The 17,752-nt window shown below is 46.2% G+C and overlaps 1 protein-coding gene across 1 annotated transcript in view; it reads right to left on the minus strand.

Moving 5' to 3' along the window:
- The window catches only part of MYOCD (myocardin), a 93,528-nt gene that overhangs the window by 27,387 nt on the left and 48,389 nt on the right, over positions 1-17,752 (minus strand). Inside the window, exons 5-7 of the mRNA XM_079905746.1 lie at positions 16,724-16,885; positions 3,644-3,816; positions 560-685 (exon numbers count right to left, since the gene is read on the minus strand). Coding sequence (XP_079761872.1) covers positions 560-685; positions 3,644-3,816; positions 16,724-16,885 — 461 coding nt within the window. The remainder of the gene's footprint in view (positions 1-559; positions 686-3,643; positions 3,817-16,723; positions 16,886-17,752) is intronic.

Here is a 17,752-nt window from a genome sequence, read left to right on the forward strand (position 1 = left end):
GTGAACTATTAGATATAATCCTGAGAAACTTAAACCAAAAGTATGTGATCGTGCTTGTAGTTATGTGTCTCTTGTGAGTGTAACCCTCTGCTTTGTCTTTATTTCCATAGGGAGACTGGCTTGAATGATATAGGGTCTGCTGTAGGCAAGGCCTTCAGGTTTGCTTCCCTTGCATAAAATGCAGCTGCCCTACACCTGTTTTACGCCACATACAAAGCCTGTGTGCACTGCAGTCAGTTGTGTCTATCTCTAGGCTGAGCTGATGAAGCCTTTTAAGTCAGGAATAGGCTGGCTGAGCTGTGATCCCAAAGAAGGGCAAACATTGCCCAGCGGGGGTCTTCGTCTGCAGGGGAGACCCCTGCTGGGCAAGAGCATCTTGGTCCATATACACTGATGGCCCAGGTCTCAACTCCTGTCTTGCGATGCTCCCGGTGGATCAAACACGTCCGTGGGTCCGTGTGACGCTCCCCCTGTTGACAGACCTACCTCGGCACTCCCTGCCCCGAGCTGGCCCTGTGAGCTGAGTGCTCAGACGGGCGTGGAGGCCGGCCCACCTTACCTTGACAGCAGCGTGTACAGGGACGGGGTTGCCCAGGGGGCCGAGCCCCTGCTTCCCCGGGTCTGACTGGTTGCCGGGCTGGGGGGCCGAGTCATTCCTTTCATTTTCTGAGCCAGAAATAAGATCCTAAAAATCCAAAGTTGAGCATTATTAGGATGCGGGAGTAAAGACTGCGTGACGTGGAAATGTTGCGGGAGAGCCTCCCGCTCCCACCCCGAGGTCTGCTGTGTTAATCCTGGCTTATCTCATCTCAGGAACATCAGATTCTGTCCTCCAGCGGGAGGAGTCGTGTGTATAATTTGTCATCCAGTTGAGGACACTTTTAAGAGAGAAAGCAGGCATGATTAATAATGATTCCAGCAGACAGGTATAGGACTGGCCTGTTCTAGGCAAACTGGGACATCTGGTCACCCTGGGTGAGGGTTCCACCTACCTGCGGCTAGGTCTACCTGTTGGAATTGACAGTGGGATTGAAAAAGAGAGGAAGTGGGAGAAGTGGGTGTAGGAGCTTTGGGGGAAAGTAGGACAACAAAAAAGTTAGATGAAACGGGGGTTAGCAGATGGAGGGAGAGTGTGTAGGTATGTGTATGTGTGTGTACGCATCTGGGTCTCTGTATTTGTGTGCATGTGTGCCTCTCTGTGTGTCTGTGTGTATGCCTGTGTAATGTATGTGTGCATATATATATGTATCCCTTTGCACGTGTGTCTGTGTGTATACTTGTGTCTGTGTATGTCTATGTATATGAACATGTGTGTTTATGTAAGTGTGTGTGTGTATGTGTGTAGTATCAGGAAAACCTTTATGAAAGGCACGTTCCCGTATGCAGAGGACTCTGAAATGGACCAAGTGCCCTCTCTCTTTCCCCTACAATCCTAGGCCATGACTTTGAAAAAGGGGCAGGGGCTGCTCCACGATCTCCCCGAGCGGCTCAGCCCTTCCCTGGGCCCCAGCACCTATCAAAGGTCTGCAGCATCCCTTTCTCTCAGAGCCTGTGCCCTCATCTGTCACATGAGGCTGCCGGATGAACTGACATAAGATGATTTTTGCATTTTGCCTGGCATCGTTCAGCGTTTGTTCCCTTTTTGCCCCGCTCCGAAGGTTAAAAAGAAAAGAATGCGTCTTCTCCCCAAAGCATCTTTAAATCAGAAGCTGAGGAATTTACTGTCAGAGTAATAAGATACAAATGGTCTGATGTACTGTTTGATGTTATCAAAGAAGTTGGGCTGCAGAGACCAGCTGCGGGATGCAGGGGAAGGAAAAATGCTTTGATTATAAACTCTTACACAATAAACGTACGGCTCTTTTGGCTCTGCTTTTTCTGTCTCCCGTCTCCCTCCTGTTCCACATTTCCTCCTGGGCAGCCTTGGCTTTGTTCTGATGGAGTGAAGAAGGGCCTGACAACGACCGGTAACAGCACAGTTTCAGGAAACAGCATCGTGGTAAATAATTCCTGAAACTGCCCCGATCCCTGCATGCTTTACAGTGTAAAAATGTTTTCAAATACACTATCTAATACGGTTTACAAAGTACAAACATCCAGCTCTACAGTAAGTCCTGGGGGTGTAATGTACAGCATGGTGACCATCGTTAGCAATACTGTATTGTCTCTCTGAAAGTTGCTGGGAGTAGATCTTACAAGACTCTCATCACAAGAAAGAAAATTTGTAACCATGTGTGGAGATGGATGTGAACTAGACTTACCCTGGTGATCATTTCACAATACATACAATGATATATTGTATCTATCGTACATATTGTGAAATACACAATACACGTGTATACGTACCATAGATACAATATCAAGCAATTATTTTGTACACCTGATATTGTATACACTGTATACATTGTGTATTTCGCGATATATACAATATCAAACAATTATGTTGTACACCTGAAACTAATATAACGGTATCTGTTCATTATACCTCAATTTAAAAAACCAGAAGTACATACAGATATAAAATATCCATATATAATAAAAATGAGATATCTCTATATAATTAAAATATATAAAATAATATCTGTTAATGAAATATACATCATATATATAAAATCTCTGATTTCAAGTCATCGAATAATTCCTGTGAGGCCAAGAGGAGTAAACGCTTCCTGAAGGGTAGGGGCTGCGGTCGGAGGGTTCTCTCCAGAGCCAGCATGTGGTGGAAGATTCACATCTCATTGTCCCACGAGTGCGACCCCTCCCCCTCCTGTGTGGGCCTCACACTCGTCTCCTCTGGGGGCTCTGGGAATACCATCCTGCCAGCCCAAGGAAAAGTCCCGGCAAGCCTGGGTGTGGCTCATAGAGGGGGAGCTCCAGGTGTTGGTGGGGGGCCCTGCATGCTCTGGGGGCCACACAGCTACTCAGCCTCACTTCCTTCTCCGCAACATCTAACAGAAAACGCTTGCAAGGTGCCTAGCACTGGCCCTGGTATACAGTGGGCACTTAATAATGGCAGTAGATGATGTCAGCCATCATTATACTGCTCCTTATAAGTGTGCTTTTAACAGTATGTGCACTATCCATTTCTCACATCTCGACAGTCTGCGGATTTGTCCAGAAAAAGGGAAATGCTGTGTTTGGGCTGGGGCTGGAAGCGGTCCTTGCTCCAGGGGTTCGGCAGGTAGACGCCTGCTAAGGGTAGAACTGGCTCGGGGCTCCAGCTTTGTAGCCAATCAGTGCCTTCTGCTTCCCACTCCCCAGGTGGTAACCCAGTGCCTGGAAAGACCGTGGGCTTTGAAACCAGTCCTGCTGAGGCCCTTTCTCTCCAGGAGACTGTTGGTTGGTCATCTCATCTTGGAGAGCCTCATTTCTACCTTGTCTCTAAAAGTGGAGATAAAAGAGATCTCCTTGACAGAGTAGATACCGAAAACCTAAGTCAAAAGGGCATATTTCTGGGGATTCTCTTTCGGTGTTATCTGGAAGCTTTTGCCCTTACACACAGACCCCTGGACCGAATAGGGTGAGAAGAAGGATCAAGATGACGTGCCATGAAGAGACATCTCTGGGGTCTCTAAGCAAAACCACCTCAGCACCGCTGATTTCAAGACTGAAGAGGTGACAGGCTGAGATGTGGCTTGTTTACCTGGGTTTTCCCCCGAGGACCCGCCGAAGGGGTCTCTGTAGCTTTCATGTCTGGGGGGGATCCTGCTGAGCCCTGGAGGTCTTCACCTCGAGTCTGATCCGGAGAAAGCCCATCGCTGCTGTCCTCCTCAAAGGCAAATGCATCCGCTGATTTGGAGAAACTCACCTGGTTACCTGAGGGAGTGAAAGCCAAGAAGAACTGGGTCAGTGGCAGTGCTTCCCTTTTAGGAGCAGTTACCTACCTCCTTAGATGTTTCCAGTTCAAGGTAGGAGTGGAGATATATTTAAAATGACTTGCTTTCCCCTCTATTTACTCCATACAGGGGAACTTGTGTTTATATAAGTGACACGTTTGACAGGGACGAATGAGTGACATATCAAAGGTCTATCATCTTTATTAAACTTCATTTTCAGCCTGATCCATTCCTGCACATTCTGTATGTGAGCCCCTATCTTTCTGAAGCTAAATCAGGGAAGATGAAGGAAAGAACAGGGGCCACCGGGTGCAGGAGGAGAAGGTCCCTGTCTCCCTGGGGCTTTACGACGAGAGGTGAAACTGAAATGACAGAGGGCCATCTGCATCGTGTTCAAACATAAAGCGGGGCAACCGGCGCAAAATGTTTCGCGAACTTTGCTATTAAGGAGAAGACAGGGAGCTCCTAAGTTTAAATTCCTAAGTGTCAGAAGAGCTGTCACCAGAATGTCCCAAAGCCCCACTCAACGAACGCATATCTGTTTATAAAAGCCATAACCGTGTTTCAGAAACTGGAGTGCGATCTTTACTTATTTATTTTTATTATTTGGATTTTGTTGTTATTCCTCTCATCTTTGTCTCTATTTTGGAAATCCCCAGCGAATCACACGAGCTCAGATTCTTCCCCAGCAGCCTGCGTGGTCTCGGGAGGGAAACCCAGACATTGGCTTGGGGAGTGGGGTTACCAGACCAGATGGGACTATCGTGACATCCTTTTATGTCCCTTATGTGTTTTCTTTTTTTATCATTTTGATCATTTATAGTACTGTGATTTTATTTATTTATTTTTGGCTGCTGCACGCGGGCTTTCTCTAGTTGCAGCGAGCAGAGGCTACTCTTCGTCGCAGTGCGCGGGCTTCTCACTGCAGTGGCTTCTTTTGTTGCAGAGCACAGGCTCTAGGCACGCGGGCTTCAGTAGTTGCGGCACGTGGGCTCAGTAGTTGTGGTTCGTGGGCTCCAGAGCGCAGGCTCAGTAGTTGTGGCGCACGGGTTTAGCTTCTCCGCGGCATGTGCGATCTTCCCGGACCAGGGCTCGAACCTGTGTCCCCTGCATTGGCAGGTGGATTCTTAACCACTGTGCCTCCAGAGAAGTCCCTCCCTTATGTTTTTTAATTGCCAAATCTCCTCTGGCTTATTATCCAAATACACAGTACAAAATGTGCTGAGGCTACACAGCTCTTGTGACCCTCTTGCAGGCACAGGTCTTCGAAAGGAATTTATGTATTATCAGCAAGGTTTCCAGCCCGGTATTCTGCAGTTACACTGACAAGAACTTTTGACTCAGGCTTGGGGCAGATAAGAGAGAGGAGCTCTCACTGTGGAGATTGGAGAGGCAGCAAGGAGCTGGAAGTAATGGAATGAATGTGGTTTGGGGCTTGTCATCACCACCACTGCTGGCATCTGTCACGGACCCTCACTCAGACACGCAAGTGTCAAATCAGGAGAGAGGCCGGACCAAGACAGGGCAGGTGGGAACTCCAGTTACTGGCCCGCTGGGCAGCCTGCTAACCTGGAAAGGCCCGGGGACCAGCGTTGCTGCTCCTTGGTTTCAAGATTTCTTTATAAAAGTCATTATTACTTTTCTATGATTATAGAAGTAATGTTTACTTATAAAAATTCATACCATATGAAACGTACATAACAAGGTACGTAACCATCCCACTTCCGTTAATGATTTATTCCCTCTTCTAGACTTAATTCTATCCATACAGCAGGACACGCACATATTGAAAAAGCATTTCAAACAGACAGGACTGAGTGAAAGACACTGTACTGAAACTTGCTTTTTTCACCCTACAGTGTATCTTGGAGATCTTTACATGTGAACTCAGAGATCTTCCTCAATGTTTTGGTAACAGTTACACAATATTTCATTGTATGAATGGGAACTTTTGTTTTCCAACTTTTATTTCCCAAGGGGTCCTTATCTTTAACTATAAAATTTTTGACATAATAGAAAAGTACAGAGAATAATATAAAACATGTGAATCACCTGAAATAAATATATGCCAGTATTTTCCTATATTTGCATCAGAAACCTATTCATTTTCTAACAGAAAGGGCTTTCAGCGGGTATTTGACAAATGTCAACTTCTTCTTTGCAATCAGGAGTCGCTCTTCTCTCCCATCTGGTCTCTCCCTCCTCCCTCCCTCTCTATTTTAAGGTCCAGAGCTAGCTCACACCCTTCCCTTCTTTTCTTACAGCAACATCCCCCCCCCCCCCCACCGGGGCTCTGCAAAGAAGCCTCCCTCTGTCATTTTCACACAGTGTGAAGGAATTTATATGCCATTTCCCCTTTCTCCAGGGGATCATGTGCCTGCGATCTTCCTAGGAAGGTCCTTCCAGGAGCCTCCATGAATACCTTCCATTGTAAACTCAACCTGTTAATTTCTTTACTTTAGAAACCACGTTTTCATTGAAATTTCAGGCCCCACTTCTAGTTGTGGAATTAAAGGCTTTGTCCCTGTTGAAAAGATGACATGTATTATTCAGGGCCAGGTGGGCATGGGATTTGGTGGGGGGGAGTGGGTGTTAAGCCCTCCCCACCTCAGAAGCCACAGCATTTCATTGGGATTTACTTGGCGTAGACCGTGAGGCAAGACCAACTCAGAGAGCCCTGGTGTGTGACCGTACCAGCCCCTGGGGGCAGCCAGCCTGCCCTGCCCAACAGGACCACCGTGGGGAGAGCTGTAGCATTACACTCCCTCCCCACCTCCTTCAGTCTGAATGGTACGGATCTTCTCTGTGTGATCTGACACTTCGTGTGACAAAGACGACGCCCCCGCCCCCTGCCACCTCCACCCGCATCAAGGATCATGTCCCAAACGCGTGCAAATGAGAGGGAATTAACCAAACTGCAAAGTTGTCCAAGCATTCTAACACGCACGGAAATGTTACAAGAAGGGCGGGGATGGGAGAAAGAGAGAAAATTTCTCTCTTAATCCCCCAACTATCCCCCTTCAATAGTTTCAAGGGGAAAGATAACAAATGAGAAAAACAGTGGTTTGCATCAGCAGTTCACTTAGCAGTGGCAGGAGTAACAGAAACAATCAACTTGTGTTAGGCCTTAGAACGGTCCAGGAAGTCAGAGGAAGGACCACATTCTCTCATCTCTGTTTTGCAGACGAGGACATCGCAAGATCCAGGTCCCCCAGTTCTTTAGAGACCGAGCTAAGACACAGGCCCAGCCTTTGTATGCTCAGAGCCTCCAGCAGAGGGGGAGGCAAAATCAATATCCCTCCCGGGAGGTCAACAGATATATGTTGTTTAGGGAACATCGCAAGACCCACTGGGTTGGTGGCAGTGGGGAGGGGTAGCGTAGAAATCGGCCAACGTCCATTTCTTTTTCGGCACACACATACTAAGGACAGCTCCATTCTCCACAACATCTTTTACTCGAGTTTTTGAGATCTGAAGGACTGAACGTGACATCTTGACTGTGAGAAGAAAGAAGGCAGGCGATCACTTCGATCTCATTGCCACTGTCTCAGAAAAGGGATTGGGAGGATTGTGAAGCCCTGTTGTTGTGGCCATAAATCAGCGTGTCCTTTTCACTTCGGCACCTGCCTGGAATGATGTGGAAACGTCCTAGAAGTAGAGTGTTTGGAATAAAGGAGTTGGTAACCAGTCCCATTTTCCCCAGAATTGGATGGAACATTCCTCAACTATTTTGTTCACTTCCAGCCTTCCCACTCAGAGAGGAGTGAGACAAGCAGAAGTATAATCAGATACAGTATGGTGAAGATACGGAAACCACGAGAAGGATGCTATCCGTCTATCTGCACGGGACATAACCGGAGAACCTGTCAAGGACTAGACTGCCTGGTGAGTGCTGTTGGTGGCTAGCAGACAAAGGGGATGGAGATGTGGGTCGTCCAGGCAGACTCACTCCCAGGCGAGGTGGGATGGAGCTGAGCCTGAAATGACGGTGGACAGGATGACAGAAAAGGGGAGGGCACCTGGCAAGAGTTGCGGGGCGCAGAAGGGAAGTCACAGGGTGGTGATGAGCAGAGTTGGTGTGGGAAGGATGAAGAAGTAACTCTCCCAGCCACCGGACTGGATTACTTTAAGATCCAGTTCCTGGAGACACACAGCTTCGAGGAGTCTACTTTACAAGTGACATCCATCATTTAAAGAGGTTCCTCTGCTTAAGTCAAGGAAGAAGCCATGAGTACGTGCAACTGTATACACGAAGAAGCCGTGAGTACATGCAACTGTATACACGAAGAAGCCGTGAGTACATGCAACTGTATACACGAAGAAGCCGTGAGTACATGCAACCCCGTACATGAAGAAGCCATGAGTACATGCAACCCCGTACAGGGCAGTTGTTCACACCTGAATGAACAAACACAGGGTGAAGACCAAGGCCCCCGAAATGACTCCCATCTAGTTTCTAAAAAGCATGTTGTACCAGGTCAGAATAAGCCAACAGACACACTGAGGACCCCTCAGAGGCTGTCCACACTCAGAGAGCCGACCACAGGGGGCCCTGCCAGTCCCCCAGCACCACAAAGGGCTTGGATCTCTGACTGCGAGGCCAGAAGGTGAGCGACAGGGCAGACAGATGAGCCCACACTAGGCTCAGCCCCTGCTGATTAGAACGGTGACAGCAAGAGGCCCCCGAGAGCATGGCAGTGGCTGCCTTTGGAGCTGAGGTACGTGGTGTTCAGTGTGGGCCAGACAGGTCGGTTTGTTTCTTGTTCTACCACTTCGGTGGTGGAGTGACTGCTGATGAATTACTCAACTTCTTAGAGCCTCAATTTCCCCATCCATCAAATGGGCAACATCATCATAGTCACCTCTCGGGGTTTTGAGAATTAAAATAACGCACGTAAAAGCACTGCGCTTTACATGTTTTATATGTTATTCACATGGTCCCTGACGCACACGTGTCCAGTCATTTCTAGCTGCCGCTGTTGTTATTATTGTTTTTGGTAGCAGTGTCTGCTTGTCTCAAGTTCACCACGATCAAAAATAAAACAAAGGGGGGTTTCCCTGGTGGCGCAGTGGTTGAGAGTCCGCCTGCCGATGCAGGGGACACGGGTTCGTGCCCTGGTCTGGGAGGATCCCACATGCCGCGGAGCGTCTGGGTCCGTGAGCCATGGCCGCTGAGCCTGTGCCTCCGGAGCCTGTGCTCCACAATGGGAGAGGCCACAGCAGTGAGAGGCCCGCGTACCACAAAAAAAATTTTAAAAAATAAAACAAAGACCACCCAAGAGGCAGTTTATCCTGTGGTCAGTTTTGCAAAGGTCAGCCCAATTCCGGAGCCAGAAACACTGAGAGGTTCCTCCCGGGAAAGCAAAGACAGACCTTCCCCAGAGCAGGAGTGTCACAGGAAAGGCTGCGCGCTCCCCCCTCTCCTGCCTGGTTCAAGGCGGGCTCGGTGTAGAGGGACGAAGGTCACCTTATCTGGCTGCTTCAGGAACAAGCAAAGTCTGTTGGCTCCGTGCTGTGACCCTGGGCCCCTGCTCCAATCCCCCACGGCGGGCGCGGGGCTCACTGGCCGCTGTGGGAGAGTAGGGCGCTGGCTGCTGTCCCTGGAGACACGTCAGGCGCTGTGATGACAAGGACCTGCTTCTGGAAGCCCTGACTCACCCCCAGGCTATGCCCACGGGGCTGTCTCTGGGCACCAGCCCCTTGGGGATCTCGGCCTGGTGACTCGGCGCTTTCCCCCTCTTTCTCGGAAGTGATTGGATGAATGAATCAGTTGGACTCTCCTCTGCATAAACATTTAAAATTCCAAGATGAAAATGCGATGGCTAGAGTCCTGGTTACCTTTCCGCCGGGACCCACACCAGGGGCTGGAAAGCATGGGGTGGGAATGTGAGAACAAGCTTCGCTCGCTTTTCTGTTTGCAGGCCTGAGCGGTGTTCGCATGACAGCTATTTTAATTCATGATCAGACTTCCCCATGTCCTCCTGGAAGGGACTGAAGCCAAATCCACTTCCTAAGGGAGGAGGTGGTCCGGTGACAGTAGCTATAGTTTAAGAGTGGCTCTTGCCTCAAGAGATTTCAGTACTCTGAAGATACCACAGTCCGGAGGAGATGGATTATGCCGTCCAACAAAGACCGAACCTACTGCCCTTGCAGGGGGTCAGATGCCTTTAGGATGGAAATCGATGAAAGTGGAATTTTGGAGGAACAAGCATTCTTTTTCCTCAGATCCCAGGCACTTCAGAAATTGGCTTTAAGTCTCTAGATAGACCCTGATGCTAGGAACACACGAGTTGTGAAAAACAATTCAGCTGCATAAACACTTGTCCCGTAACAGCTTTCGAGGCTAATTCTCCAGGAACGAATTCTTAGGTGGGCAAAGATACATTAGCACTGTCTCAGGGCACCCTAACTTTCCTCCCTGTCACCGCCCCCCTCAAAGCTACTGGCTTCCTACTTCTCTTTTCCCACCCCCTTTCCAGAACCTTCCTCAGAAAAGTATTTATCACGTATGCCTCCGTGCGTTTCTTTGCCCCAAGGATTATTCGCGCTTTGGAAATAACTTCTCATTATGGAATGACAGATTTTGTCCACGAGAAAGTTATGCCAAAGCAAACGACGCTACCATCTGCCTTAAGGCCGTGGTTATTGTCTATTTGTCTTAAAGATGCATGATCGGAGTGGTCGACTTCCAGAGTCTCTGAAGAATGACTGGATACTTAGTAAACAAGAATTTTTGTTCTGTTTAGTTATAAAGTCTGAGCCTTGGGCTTACAGGTGAGCGAAGACTAGCGTAGGAGCTTCTAGAAAAATGTACACGACGCTTGTAAATGGATGACTCCTGGGCCATCCCTGGCGGACAGAAACGTTGCTTTCCTGTGTCGAAGGGTTATGGTGATAAAAAGAACTGCTTTATCTTGGATAATGGTGCTGTATACTCTGAATCACAGGTTCAATTAAAAAAAAAAAAGAGCTGAAAAGCAGACTCAGGGATTCAAGTGGGAAGCCTGGCTCAGTTCAAGGAAAAGAGGAGGACACTTCAGGGGGAGGGGCTTGTCCACTAGAGCAGGATGCTGGGACCCTTCCACTGTTTGAAGAGTTGGGAAAGCCAGCTGCGGTTCTCTTTTACCCAAGCAGAAGCCAGCTTCCTTGGTACCTAAGGGATGCTCCTGGCAAGTTAAGAAGACACCCAGATGACCAGAGAGAGGATTAACAGGCTTGGAGTACGGCTCTCAAAACTGAGGGATGCTAAGTGACAATGCCCACGTGTAAGCAGAACAAAGCCAGGCTCAACTCCAGTGTACAGTCTCTGTTCTCGTAAATCATCACTCCCACATAATGTTATACTTGTTGCATCTGGAGTTCTGGCCTGAGAGAGAGTAGCTGTTAGAGGTTTTCTAAGAAGGAGAAACAGGGAAAACAGGTGTATGTTCTGAGATGTAGCCACGAGGCGCCCCAAGCCTCCTTCTGTGTCAGTAGAACCACAAGGCCCCCTCTTCATCCACATTGCGTCACTCTGGTCACACAAGCCTACGTTTCCTCCCCAGGGAATCTGTAAAATTCTACCTGACTCAGAAAATAAACTTCCAGGCTGGAAGACAGATGACTAGCTGGCACCCCAGAAAGAAGAGGAAAGTTTGGGGGGAAACGATTTGCTACAGTCATTCAGCTGAGTGCAAGAGGGGGGACATCTGGGAAGGAGAAGAAAAATCCCAGAGTAGGGGCTGGTTCCCTGTCTTACAGTATCCTTCCCTCCCTGCACTGAGAGAGGTTCTGGATTATTGTATGTTTGGGATGGAGAAGAGTTGGTCTTGAATAAAACCGGGAGGGAGGGAGACAATGAGTGTTTCGCTCAGGGCTTGGCAGAAACACAGACGCACAGCTGCAGAGGGAGCTGGAAAATGTAAACACATCTGGAAAGGCACGTGCACAGAGGAGGAAAAATACACAGATGCCAGGAGAAGGATACACAGAAAACCACAGCCCTGAGTCACCACTTCACCGAGGGTGGATGATGTGACCCCAAGAAGTGACAGATAGGTGAGGGGTCGGCATCATCACCACCACCGGAAGGGCTACTCAGAGCGCCGTCTCTACAACCGGTCGCTGAGCAACTCCCTCTGCCTCTCTGACACTTCACAGGATGCCACGGCCTTGCCCATAGGAACTCACGCACATTGAAAGATTACCGCTAGAGAGCCTGAGGCATGGACGTTCCTTGGATGAGGTCAACCTATATCCTCCACCTCTTTCGCTAGCTATGCCTTCTCTCTCTTCTTCACAGATCCCTGCCTCTGTCTTACATCTTCCTACATGAGAGCCCCCTAGCCCTCTTTGCTTCTTATACATCCTTCATACCCCCAGCTCCCCCTTCACACCCCGTCTACCGGGCACTCCTGATTCTCTGTACCCTGCGCAGCTTCTATTTTTACAGCATCTACCACCATTTATTGGGATATAGAATTATTTATGGGTTTTGTGTGTTGTCTGTGTCTCCTGCACTATAATATAAGCTCTGTTAGAGCAGAAATTTTTGTACGTTTGTCTAGTGTCAGACACGTAGAAGATGTTCCATAAATATTAAATGAAGAACTAAATAAACGAAAGGGCAGGCTTATCGAGTCCATCAGTTTAAATTACCGCAAACACTAAAGTCTCCCAAGTCTACAGCTCTAGACCAATACTTCCTTCTGAAGTCTAGTTGGATAGAATCTACTGCTTATCGAATCCCTGCCCTTGGAGTTCCTGCAGACCTATCAGCTGCAACAGTTGAAACGGGAATTCATCATCTCTCCCCAGATCTGCTCCTCCACTCTTGATACATGGCTGTCATTTACTCAGTTGACCAAGAGGGAAACCTCACTGTCATCTTTGACTCTTCCTTTTGTTCACACTGACATATTCTACTGGTCATCTAATGATGCAACGTCAGTTACCTCTCAGATGCTCGTTTTTTGGTACCCACAGCACGACTCTTGTTCAGACTCTTAACTAAAAGCTGTTCATCAGATTTTATGTTCCCCCTTCCGAAGTACAGAGACATTGCTGTGAAATTGCTGTTCAGTCATGGAACACCACCCCTGCCAGCCGTGTTTTCACAGTGGGATGTGAGTGGAAGCGATGTGTACATCTCCAGGTTGAGGCTTTTTAAGCGTGTGGGTGGACCTTTTCATTTTTTCTTTCCTCTTCACTGGCTAGATCCAGAGGATGATGAGACTGTAGGGCACAGCTTGGCAAAATTAGGGCCTGTGAGCCTGCTGTCTGTTTTTGTAAATAAAGTTTTATTGGAACACAGCCATGACCACTTGTTTACACATTGCTTATGCCTCCTTTCCCACTACAGCAGCTGAGATGAGTAGCTGTGACAGCTTAGAGACCTCAGCTTATTCTTTAAGAAAAAGTTTGCCACCCTGGCTCTGGGGGATGGTAGAGCAGCAAGACCAAAGGAGCTTGAGTGCCTGAAGGGTTTGCTGTCGAGGAAAACCCTCTCTGGACTGTTTATGAACAAGAGATAAACGTCTATGGTTAAGCAGCTGAAATTTTGTGGTTTGTTTAGCAGCCTCTGTTATCCCAACTAACAACAAAAGAGATGTAAAGTCTCAAATAAAATACTAGCAACTTCTAGGGAAAAAAATCCAAGGAGGATTTATTTCCAGAAATGCCAAGGACGATTAGGAAAGATAGCAATACCACATTGCTAGATCAAAGAAAGAAGCCCATATGATCATCTTTTCATGCGTGTTGAAAGCATTTAAACAACTCAGCATCCACCTTGCAAGCTATCCTTAGTGGAACAGAATAGAGAAACACTTCCTTAGAACATCTACCTCCAGCACAAGTTAGTGTCATATTTAGAGGTGAATGACCAGAGGAATTCCCACTGAAGACTGAATCAACAAATGTTATCACCGGGCTTCCCTCATTGCGCAGTGGTTAAGAATCTGCCTGCCAATGCAGGGGACACGGGTTCGAGCCCTGGTCTGGGAAGATCCCACGTGCCACAGAGCAACTAAGCCCGTGTGCCACAACTACTGAAGTCTGCGTGCCTAGAGCCTGTGCTCCACAACAAGAGAAGCCACTGCAATGAGAAGCCCGCGCACCACAATGAAGAGTAGCCCCCGCTCGCCACAACCAGAGAAAAGCCTGCGTGCAGCAATGAAGACCCAACGCAGCCAAAAAAAAAAAAAAAAAATGTTATCATCAACATAACAAATATATAACATTATATAATACTGCTTTTGAAGCACTGGCAATGTACCAAGAATAATAATTGTCTACTATGTAATATAGCAATAATTTTTAAATTATATAATGAAATATTGCATAATGCAAAATAATATAAATAATATGTGCTTTATATAATTCACACATATAATTTTATATGTAAGATATATACCTACGTGATATAAATATTTTATATATGATAAAATATATATAGATTTGTATAGTATATTATACTATTATAACATATATCATTTACAAATAAAATATTTAATTTATAAATAAAATACATAAAATTATATTGAATTTATGTTATGAATATACTGCATGTAACTTTTAAAATGATGTTAATTGTGTAATTTATTAATAATTCCATGACGTTGCTTTTCAACAACCAGCCAGCGCTCCAAGGCAGAAAGAAAAAACAAACAGGAGGCGCATCTTCCTTATTTGTAGATGATGTGATTGTCCACGCAAACAATTAAAGATAAAATGAGATACTATCGGAACAATTAAGAAAATCTTCAAAGATGCCCAGTTACAAAATAAATGTGCAAAATTAAGAGGTTTCCAATATGTAAGTAATAACTGATGTGAATTTATTTTAAAAAACCTTACCAAGGGAAATAAAAGAAGACGTGTAGACGTGAAAAGAGATACTATCTTTCTGCCTCAGAAGAATTAATATATTTTAAACCTATGAATTCACCATAAACTAATCTATAAATTCACTGCAATCCCAAACAAAATTCTAATAGGATTGAAGTTGGAATATGATAAACTGATTCTAAATTTCACCCACCATATACTTGTGAGAGTAGCCAAGAAACATTAGAAAAATCAGACCAATGTAAAGCAACTTGTGAAGACAGATATTAAGACGAATTATAAAATACACCACTAAAATCGTGCAAAAAGGAAACTTAGACCTGTCTCTTAAACCGTGCACTGAAATAATGTAATATGCAGTAAAGACTGAAATATAAAAATGAAGTATATACGTGTTAGAAGACAGTATAGGTGAATAACTCTATTCTTGAGGTAGGAAGTGTTTTTGATAAGCAATAACAAATTCAGAAACTACAAAGTAAAAGATTAAGAGATTGCACGATACAGAAATTAAAAACTGCTACAGGTAAAATACACTACACACAAAATCAAAAGGCAAAGGACAGAAACGAACAAACAAACATCAAACAAAGCCAACAATAAAAGGCAAAGGACATGCTGGTAAAAGGATGTGTAATACCTGTGACAGATGGAGGATCAGCTTTTTTTTTTTTTCAATATATATAAATAGCTTTTATAGTGAGGGAAGAAAATGCCCAGTAGAAAAAAGGAATAGCCACGAATTGCCAATGACACAAGAGCCCATGGAAAAACATCATCTCTCTATAAACCAAAGAAGGCGATTTAAAATGAGATATTTTGCCTATCGTATAAAACTCAAAGATAAATTTGCATGCATGGAATAAATATAATGTTTCAATAAATGATAAGAGATACGCGATAGAGATCTTTTCTGTCCTAGATCTCATCAAGGTAAAGATGGGGATGGTGCACTGTTGACTGGGCTAGTCCAAGTTCAAAGGCACAAGATATTTAGTGTGGACAGAGAGAGTAAAGAAGAGAGAAAACCACGGTGAGATATTTAATGGGCAGTGATGAGGATACTGTCTCCCCTAGAGTTGATTCTTCCATATTTACGGGTTCCAAATACAAAATTCATGTGGCTGGCCTCTGACTGGTTGGGTGCACGATTTTAGAATGTGGATAAGTTTAACAATGAACTTAGCGTTTCATAAAACATCTTTATGCATAATATTGGACAATATGTCAAAACATGTAAATGTGCATTGCTTGTTATATATCAGTAATTCTTAGAGCTTTTGTAGGCTTCATTGGAAGAGTGTAATTTGCCCGTGGGAATGCCAGGATCCCCTTGCTTCCTTCTACCATGGTTTTCCCAGATTCCACCTCAACACCTCTGTGAAGGAATTCAGGACCCTCCGGCCGTTTGGATCCACGTGGCTTCAACTGTTCCAAAGGTCTACAAAATGATTTTACGCAGCTGATGAGAGAATTAACGTTTGTGTCTCCTCTTTCAGTAACTGTACTTCAACCGTGTAGCACACATGTGTGTTGTCAAAGAGTTTTCACGTGCTTAAAGAACTGAAGCTCACTCCCAAGAGCCGATGAGTTGGGCTGGTTGGGTGTTCATCTTCGAGGAGTGAAGGGACCTGGGGAAGCCCCAAGCCACAGCACCCGAACTGGGCTTGGCGTCCAGGTCTTCCCATTCAGGTCCAGCGCTCTTCCCGCTCTGCCAGTCTACACCCCTTTAAAAGAGGAAGGGCGGAGAGTGCCAGGACCCCAAAGTGATGGAACCTCGCAGGGAAGATGTTTTGAGGTTTAAAATCAAGTCAGCTCCCCAACCTGCTTGAGCAGAACCAGACTGGTCTATGTTAACCTGACTTTGGAGGCTGAGCGGGTTTCAGTTTCTTCCTTACTCCCCGGACCTCTGGTTACGGGGAACACTCTGGAACAGCGACCCATGGATTGACTCTTGTCTAGTGAGAGGTCTTCACCCCCAGGGCCCCAGCGTTTCAGAGCCATGGCTGCCCTCAGACCTCAGCACGGAGGGAAGCGTGCCACTCATTTGTGCTACCTACCCTTTATGGCCTCTTTCACAGCAGAATCCACAGGGAGTATGTTCTTCTCTACCAGCTCCAGGGGCCCCGGCCGGAGAGCGATTTTTTCATTGAGGTCATCTGCAAGTCGGGCTCTTTTCAGCTTCATCTGAGCAGTTGGAACGGATCTCTCTGCAGTGGAGCCTAAGGGGTTAAAATCAAAAGGGTCAGCTCTAGAATTCGATGTTATTTTTGTGGGGTTTTTTTTTTTTGCTTTTGTAACCCAAACACTCTGACACATTGTACTCCACCATCCTAATAATTTTTCAATGCAATCATCCTCATTTCACATGGATTAGCAGCGAAGACTAGACACTTCCAAATAAAGGCAAATAGAGAAGCACGGAAGAGTGAGAGAAACTTGCTTTGTGGGGATTTGGGGGAAAAAAAATGTGCAATTTGGCGATTCTGTAAGTAAGTAGTCCACGGGGCCTGTATTGCTTGCTGACACTAAACTATAGCATTTGCATGCAAAGCCTTGTCTACATACTGCCCGGCCCAGGCTGAGCTGGCAGTAAATATTATCTATTATTATAATTAATTGTAGTAGCGTGACTTCTCAAGAGTTTTAGACTTGTTGAGGTTGTGTTACTAACTGATTCAAATGTCCAGGTCCAGCTGTAAAAGAAAAACAATTTTTGGGGGGGAATATTTAATTAAACAGGGATTTTAAAAAATTGAATTTATCCAACAGGCAGTCTCTCATCTTTGGGAGAGTGGGAAAGGTCACTGACAAGCCCTGAATCACCGCTCTATTCCTCTTTGGGTGAGGCCCAGACTTATTTCTGTGCAAGAACGTGGAAGAGAATCTTGTGAGCCGGCGGTGGCTATAACGCGGGACTGGAAGTTAGGGTTCCACGGGAGTTTGTAGCTTTCCGCTCAACTCTGCACATCTGGAAGTTGAGACCTTTACGGACGTCCTGGTCCTATTGTTCTATTAATATCCATCTACTAACCCAGGCTTAGTGTCTGGCCGCTGCTCTAGAACTCTCCACACAGGGGAGGGCTAGG

The sequence above is a fragment of the Stenella coeruleoalba genome (genome assembly GCF_951394435.1).
Source record: "Stenella coeruleoalba genome assembly, chromosome: 19".
Lineage (NCBI taxonomy): Eukaryota > Metazoa > Chordata > Mammalia > Artiodactyla > Delphinidae > Stenella > Stenella coeruleoalba.